Raw genomic sequence first — 8,814 nt, forward strand, 5'->3', positions numbered from 1 at the left:
TTTATTCTAGTAGGTTTTTGAATTGCCATAGAGTCTTCATGGTTTGAGGTTTTCGAATGGAACTTTTTTCACGTGGTTTCTGTGATGTTCTTCTTTTAAAAAATGTGAAACATTTGATTATCGATGTTCAATTGTTTTTGTTATTCAACTTAAACAAGAAAGATGGATACTGCGAAAATTTGAGTAATTTTTGAATATGAGTTCCGACGCGGGATTGAACGGCAGAAACAGCCCGCAATATCAATGCTGCATTTGAAGAGGTGTCTGCTAAAGAACGCGCCGTGCGATTTTGGATTAAACGCTTTCGTGGTGGAAACTTCGACTTGAAGAACGAGCCATGAGAAAGACCGCCTGACAGGTGATTAACGAGAAATTAAGAGAGACGGTGAACGCCGATCCTAGTCAAACTACCCAGATACCCAGCCGAACACCGAATAATGTTGAAAAAATTAGCAGTAAAACAGCCACGACTCATGAATCGACCTTCACCGCTATTGCTCCATGACAACGCGAGGCCTCATACAGCAAAATAAACCGTTTTAACTCTTCAGGAACTGCAGTTGGAAACTATTCGTCTTCCTCCATATTCGCCAGACCTTGCTCTAACGGACGACCATTTTTTTTGTGATTTGGACAATTATCTACGTCACAAGAAGTTTCTTCCCAGGAGGCAGAACAAAATTCTTTCACACTGTTTGTGCAGTCTAGATCCTCAGAGTTCTATCGTAAAGGCATAAATGACCTTCTTATTAGATGACCGCAATGTATAGATAATAATGGCAACTATTTTGATTAAATAAGTTTGTTAAAAATTTTAAAAAAATACAATTTAGGTTTTCAGTACAAATCGGCAATTTCATACTTTAACCCCTATTATTTAATTAAGAAAAATATCGTATTCTATCTCTCTCTTCTTAAACTTTTATTTGACAACGCCACGAACTCTAAATAAAACTTTAAATTGAATGATAACGGGTAATGATATTTGCGGGTTAAAACAATGGTTTACGGTCGGCTGTGATGTTTATTGAATAATGACTACCAGTAAACAAAGGAGTAATAAGCTATTAATCTCGCTGGCACAACGGCTGGCAGGTACTACGGAACATATGTCACTAAAAACTCGCTTAAAATTGCATTTTTATACTTTTGTACTAAGTACATACCTACTTCAGCCATTCTGTGTACCTATTCCCTTTCTCGTCATCGTCGTGATTTTAGGTAAAGGTTTTTAAGGTCAACGTGATAACTTTCCGATGATCAGAATCATGGTTACTCCGAGCCTGCTAATGAGAACAAATGAATACCTATCGTTCGCTCGTAGCTTTCATGAGGCATTCTTTTGTACTAATAAATTTTAACCGAGATGAATAATTAATGTTCTAGATGGGAGAAAATTGTTGCTATTTTCCCCCTAATTATCGTTTTGGGGTAAACTGTTCAAATACCATCATCTTTTTCTGTATTTTGTCATCATCGGCCAGTTAAGTTTACTGGCAGCTGATAACTATGTTTCGCGTTCAATTTTCGAAACAAACATTTATTTCATGAAAAACTGTCATTTTATGTCGTCGGTGAAGTTGGGCCTGAGTGACCTAATTTAATAGTTTTGTAATTTTGTTAAAGTTGTGTATTAGAAGACCCTCAGACTTTTCCCGGTTAGCTGTGGCATTTTATGACAAACATAAATACTTATAGTCTTTTGATAAAAAAAAGAATGTATTACTTTACTTTTCCTACTTTGCTTTGCGTGATTGTGGCGCCATCTTGTATTACTAACGGGAACTCCATGGACAACTCGTTTGCCCTCACAGACGAGTTGCCCATGTCACTAGTTAGTACTCAAATAGTAAGATAGATGTCGCTTCGTGTATAGTGAAAATTATACAAAAACTTTGAATAGCAAAATACAATTTTATTTAATTGTTTTAAATAAGTTCCTTGGGCATTTTTATCATCAAAAAGGTAAAAAAAACAGTACCACTATGAAGCTTAATTGTTATATTTCTATTTTCATCACATTGTCTATTTAATTTTTTCGAAAAATAATTCTTTAATGCAACATGATAAAATTATACCTAGATTTTGTAATATTCAACCAAAGCATAGTTCTGTACTTTCTAGGTACATTCGTTGATCTCCGTCGCGAATATCTCCGATCCACAAGTCGATGATTGGTAGTCTAAAAGTGTTGGTCGTTTGTAACTCTATGACAGAACTTTTCCATTCCATATCTCCTTCCTGAAATTTACATAATTTAATAGGTAAACGGGTAACATAGAATTCTAAATAATAAATTCCGCATGGATTAGAGTTAAGAAAAATGGTAATTAATGGTTTCATGAATATATACCTACATAATGTTGTGTATGGAAATAGAGAGAGCGTATATTGTAAACTCATGTTCTTAATTTCAACCTTGATACGCAACTATCTGATCTTCTTCGAATATTTATTTATTATTCATTCAATAACCACTGCGGCTGTCATCAACTATGCTTTATTTAAGTATTACTAGCTTTAGCCCGCGGTTTCACCGTCCCGTAGCCGGATGGTGAAAAAACTATCCTAAAACCTTCTCCCGGGTCTAAGTTACCTCCCCTCTAATTTTCAGTCAAATCGGTCAAGACGTTTTCATGTTATTCCGTGACAACGGAAAGCGGGTTTTATTTTTATTTATATTATTATCGTGATAGATTCAATAATCTCTTTATAACCTATTCATAATATTATTAGTAATGATCTGATGGATATATTACCTTGCAGAGGTCCGTAGCCGTAGGAACCGAATAAAAGAAAGGAGTTTTATCCGTAGGGTAGGGTCCAATGACTGCTTCATTCCAAGTCAACAGTTTAACCGATGCAGACACATTAAATTTGGGAAAAGGCACTGAGTTAAAGCAATGGTATTTAATGGTCTGCCGCGCTGAGACTGCGTGTTGCTGGAGCCACATCACTTGTTCTGTGGTTAACTGAAAGAAAAACAGTGCACTATATTGTATCCTTCAGATATAAAGATCTACTCATTTCTGACACTTATGCGAATGTTAGACAAAATCTACTAATCTCACGCCATTCGTCGGCCGCGCGCGTCAGTCGCGGGCCTCGGCAGCGGTGCCATACATTTTTATAGTTTGACTATTGTCGAGAGTGATCGACGATAGTCGGCTGCGATAGATCGGTAGTGCACGGAAGTCTACCTACTTACTAAAACTACTTTTACGGATTTTGTTGCAGTTATGTATATATTAATTAATCCCGACGTTTCAGATCTTTTACACCATGGATGCTGTATAGGATACCAAACACAAATATAACTGCGATCTAGTGCGGAATAACGCAAAATATTTTCCTAACATAGACTTCCGCAAAGTAACGCCTGAATCCATCCTTTTACTTACATTATATAAATCTCTCAAATTGGCCCGCATTCCACTCAACCAGTATGTTCCATTGCCTTCTGTATGGCTAATCTCACGTGTTTTATTATCTCTGCGGACACAAGTTTCTCGGGTTTCCATGTTGCAGTAGACTTTGAAATCTTGAGATTCTGGGCCCATGAAGGCCTCACCTGCAGAAACATTGGGATTGTAAATGCTCAAAAAACAAGAGCTCTAAACAATATCGCCTTAATTTATACATATGTTTGGAAAACAGGCTATAATAGTTTTATTAAAAACTGGAGGTAAATTTTACAAAATTATTATGCCATGACAGTCCATAAAGATGAAGGATTATTTAACATCTACCTTTTATTCCAGGCATTATACGTCCGGCTTTTAATTTTTTTATTTGGTATTCGTTATTATTTTCTACGTTTTAATTTTATCGAAACCTCCGTACTTAAAAATGTACTTAGTATAACAGTGTGTATTTATAGTTCTTACCGGACTCAAAACCAACAGGGGCTGATTTGCAAGGTACAGTCGCGGGTTCGTCTTCGAGGGCAAATGAGTCCGCAGCCTTTTCATTGCTATAAAAAGCTGTAAAATAAAGACGAAAAAAAAAAAACAAATCAGTTCAATAGTTTTGGCGTGAAAGAAAGAGTTGCTTAAGCATTTATAAATACTTATATTAGTAAGGATTTTAATATTTATTTTTTATTATAAATGGAAAAGTGACTAATATAATTACACATCTAAAGTGGCTGAACCGATTGTGATAATAATTTGGAGATATAATTTGATCTTTTCATCGTCATATCTGGAATACCACAGCTGTCCCTTACCTTATTTTTTTGAATTATTCAGAGGATAGTTATTAATAAATTGATGAAAACGTACTATTTTTAGGCAAGTTGGAAGGATAAATTGCAGGCATGCCGGCCAAACCAGGAGGTCCCACTGGCCCTGGCGGCCCCGGGGGTCCCTGATGAAACAAAATACATATACTAAAATTGTTTGATTGTTGCAAAATAAATAAAGTCACCTTTGGACAAGCAGAGTTTCTTGACAATGTACATAATATGACCAGCGCAGTTAGAGAGGAGAGAATCTTTATAAGACATTAAAATCAACTCTTTGAGTGTCCTATAAATTCCTTTCCTCTTAGTATTCAATGTGTCTTATGCGCAAGAAGTTAGGGGAAGTTAAACTCAAACCAAGCTCATTGATCTATTTCACGTGCACGAAACTATTTCAAAAACATACCTTCAAGTATGACTACTTACTGGAGGTCCCTGGTCTCCTTTTTGTCCGTCCTTTCCTGGAATCCCGTGGGTGCCCTAAAATTATAATTATTTTATTTTAACACTGATTTCAATTACTCATAATACTTGTGGAAGTTAGTAAATAAAATAAACTTACATTCAATCCCGGTTTTCCATCCACCCCGTCCCGACCCTAAAATTTTTAAGGGTATTTTTATGAATTTATCTATACTAATATCATAAAGCTGAAAAGTTTGCTTGTTTGTTTGTACGGTACGGGAAGTAGTTCCCACGGGATGCGGGTGAAACCGCTGGCAGAAGCTAGTAATAAATATTCTTATGCGGTTTATCGGTAGCATGGCATTTAACAATTTTCATATGCGTAGTATTATAATTGAAGGCCCAAAATAAAAAAGCGTACGAAAGTTTCGTAAAAGGCCTACGAAAGAACATGGTGGGTCAGAAAGAGTCTGACACTCCCTCACGCCGCTAACACAAGTCATTTGATGATTTCCCATAAAAAAATAAAAATCCCGGTAATGTAATATATGTAGGTAACTAGCCGTTTTCCCGCGGATTCACCCGCGTCCCGAGGGAGCTACTGCCCGCACCGGGATAAAGTATAGCCTATGTTACTCGCAGATAATATCGCTTTCAAATGGTGAAAGAATATTTAAAATCGGTCCAGTAGTTTTTGAGTTTATCTATTACAACCAAACAAACAAAGTTTTCCTCTTTATAATATTATACTAGCCGTTTTTCCGAGCTTTCACCCGCGTCCCGTGGTAACTACTGCCCGTACCGGGATAAAATATAGATTATGTTACTCGCAGATAATATCGCTTTCAAATGGTGAAAGAATATTTAAAATCGGTCCAAACATAGTTTTCCTCTTTCTAATATTACTAAAATATATTATACTGATTAAATGAAAAAAGGACTATGACTACTTACTGGAGTACCTTGATCTCCTTTTGGTCCAACATTTCCAGGTGCCCCGTCAGTGCCCTAAAATTATAATCATTTTACTTGATATGGTTGGGACGTAGGTACCTTTTATCTTACGGAAACGCCTAGACCATACTAGAGCGTGTCATTTGATGATTTCCCATAAAAAAGGCTCACTAATGTATTAAAATTAAACTCGTCATAAAGATAAAACAATAAATAAATATATGTAGGTAGGAATTATACAGCTTAAACTAAAACATGAATGGAAAGGAAATTTTAGATAGTCTTCTTTTCTCCTTAAGAATATTTTGGAAACAATTTCAAAAACTAAAAATGTGACTACTTACTGGAGTACCCTGATCTCCTTTTGGTCCAACATTTCCAGGTAGCCCGTCAGTGCCCTAAAATTATAATTATTTTATTTGTACCGTGCATCGGAGCGCACGTTAATGTCGGTCCTGCGCCTGATCTCTCTCCGGTCATGTCGGATTACCGGTACATCGGGCTATGAGAGTTAAGGAATAGTGAGTGCACCTGTGTCTGCGCAAATGCTTGTGCACTATAATGTGGCTGATCTCCTTATATGAGAACAGCCGCCAACAGCTTTTTTGAAAATGTAAAGGACTACTTACAGGCGATCCTTTTTCTCCTTTCACATCTCGAAACAGTGTGGCCCCATCACTCTAAATATTAAAATAGATATTAAAGTCTGAGTCATTCCATGTTTCTCAAAAATTTGTTTCTGATTAATTCTTGATATTTAACAATAAATAATTGTAAAGAAAATGAATCGGTTATGTACCAAGTAATTTTTGTATACTTACTGAGGTCAAGGTGCAGGTTTCTGCAATGATAAAAAAATATGTAGAAAACAATTTAACTGATGGTAAATAATTAGCAGTTATTAGCAAGTTCTTTTAATAAATATTACATTCGATACATTATAATAGAAAGTGGAACAGTTTCGAGTCATTTATAAAACATCTCTTTAAAATACAAGAAGCTTCTACTCGCGGATTTCCACTCGTCTTGTGAGAACCACCTTGGGCAACAGTGCAAAATATAGCCTTCTTTGGTAAACAAACTTTCTAACACTGAAATCATTTTTAAGCCCTTCGAATAGTTCCTGATATAAGAAAACTGCTGGGGAATTCTCATTACTATGTAAAAACAGTAAAATTATTTTTGCAATATTGCTTATCTATGCATAATTTAGAGGGTTTTTTTTTGTTTGATTATACCCTTAACGCTCCGAAACTACAGAACCGATTTGAAAAATTATTTCACTAACGGAAAGGTACCTACACTCTTCCTACGGGAAACGGGTGAAACCACAGGAAAACGGCTAGTTATTTATAAGTCCCGTGATCTAAGTGGTATACCTACCAAAGTTATAAATAAATCAGTAAGGATATACAGTAGGAATGAGGTAAAATATTAAAATAACAGTTAGGCAGACAATAAATAAGGATAAACCGTTACTTTATTACTCATTTTGGCGTTTGAAGGACCTATGTATTTATTATTCGTCCTTCCGCTTAATATTATATTATAATTACTGGCTATTATCAAAATTAAAAAGTCGTGGTGGCCTAGTGGGTAAAGGACCAACCTCTCAAGTATGAGGGCGCGGGTTCGATCCCAGGTCAGGCAAGTACCAATGCAACTTTTCTAAGTTTGTATGTACTTTCTAAGTATATCTTAGACACCATTGACTGTGTTTCGGATGGCACGTTAAACTGTAGGTCCCGGCTGTCATTGAACATCTTTGGCAGTCGTTACGGGTAGTCAGAAGCCAGTAAGTCTGACACCAGTCTAACCAAGGGGTATCGGGTTGCCCGGGTAACTGGGTTGAGGAGGTCAGATAGGCAGTCGCTTCTTGTAAAGCACTGGTACTCAGCTGAATCCGCCGACCCCAACATGATTGGGAAAAAGGCTCGGAGGATGGATGGACTGGCTATTATCCCGAAGTTTCACCAGCGTACCGAAGAACTTAAAGGAAGTTATTAGGAATAGTGTAACTTCTTCAAAGTGAAAGAATTTTTCAAATCGATTCAGTCCCATCGGGGCGTTTCTAGTGCAAAAGAGTATCCTCTTTATTATATTAGTGTAGATAGATAATACTCAGCAGCTAGCATGAATGACTGATCCTTAAAAATTTAACACGAAAAAGGGTTGAGTATAATAAATTTAAAAAATCTACTTACGTAATTTTCGTGTGCATTTTTGTTCTGGCGTATCCGATGTCTTAAAATAAGAAATTAAAGAACATTTATCATAAGTTTATTACTACTTATATACATTTTTTTAAATATATATCAGTGTACAAAACTATAGACGACCCATTGACCAAATATTTATATTCGGGATTTGATCCACATAGTCTATGTAGATACAAAAAATTTCTACTTTAGAGAGGAATGGTAATAGTCACAATAGTAGTAGTGCACATTCAAATTTATTTAGAAGAAGAAAATAAATGAGTGAATTTACTGAATACATTTCGTTTCAAATTAAATATGAAACTCTCTTTTATTTTTAAATTAAGTAATCCTCCCATTAGAGACAATGGGTCGTTTGGATCGTGTTCACTCAATACAAAATAATTCAATCAAGTGACAATACTTACTACTAATATTTCTGGATTTGATGCTGAAACAAAAGCAACCAAAACTAAATATTTATAAGGGAAAACAAATATAAATTTTATATATTTTTTTTCTATTTATAATGTTTGTACTTACCTGATGCATATAAAGTTACAGACGTTGTTATTAAAATAAAATTTATACACAAAAACAGTCTCACGTCCATGTTTGCGGCTGTCACTGATAAACTGACATCATATTTATCCTTATTCAGTGCTCCAATGACATCAAAATTCCCTTATAAGTATTACCGGTTAAGCATGTAAGTTCCTGTGGAATTTTACAGTGAATTCCATTCTCCTGCTTAACTCCATTGTTTTTTTTTAAATTAGGTATTGTTTCAAAACAATAAAAGTTAAATACTTCTTAACCACAGAGTTATTAATTTTTCGCACTCCATATTCGAGTATTTTAAAGTAAATATGCACCAAAAAGGTGCAAACAAAGGTTTTTAAAAAAGCGCCATCTATTGAGGGTTTCAGGTACTTGTATATTCAGCTGGTCATTTAGCGAAAGTTGTATGTTACATTCCTACGTAGGGACTCCTGAAACACACTGAAACAGATA

At 35.5% G+C, this 8,814-nt stretch overlaps 1 protein-coding gene across 1 annotated transcript; it reads right to left on the reverse strand.

Annotated features, from left to right (window-relative positions):
* Positions 1 to 1,984: 1,984 nt before the first annotated feature.
* On the reverse strand, positions 1,985 to 8,460 carry LOC135116602 (collagen alpha-1(II) chain-like). The gene is made up of 14 exons (XM_064037830.1): positions 8,344 to 8,460; positions 8,229 to 8,251; positions 7,807 to 7,846; positions 6,424 to 6,443; positions 6,232 to 6,282; positions 5,947 to 6,000; positions 5,603 to 5,656; positions 4,806 to 4,841; positions 4,670 to 4,723; positions 4,284 to 4,368; positions 3,888 to 3,983; positions 3,402 to 3,571; positions 2,760 to 2,972; positions 1,985 to 2,241 (listed from the first exon to the last, which is right to left on the reverse strand). Exons 1-14 carry the CDS (start codon positions 8,411 to 8,413, stop codon positions 2,095 to 2,097), a joined length of 1,113 nt encoding a protein of 370 aa, XP_063893900.1. The 5' UTR covers positions 8,414 to 8,460; the 3' UTR covers positions 1,985 to 2,094.
* Between the last annotated feature and the right edge of the window lie 354 nt (positions 8,461 to 8,814).

This window comes from Helicoverpa armigera, chromosome 14 (assembly GCF_030705265.1).
Source record: "Helicoverpa armigera isolate CAAS_96S chromosome 14, ASM3070526v1, whole genome shotgun sequence".
NCBI lineage: Eukaryota > Metazoa > Arthropoda > Insecta > Lepidoptera > Noctuidae > Helicoverpa > Helicoverpa armigera.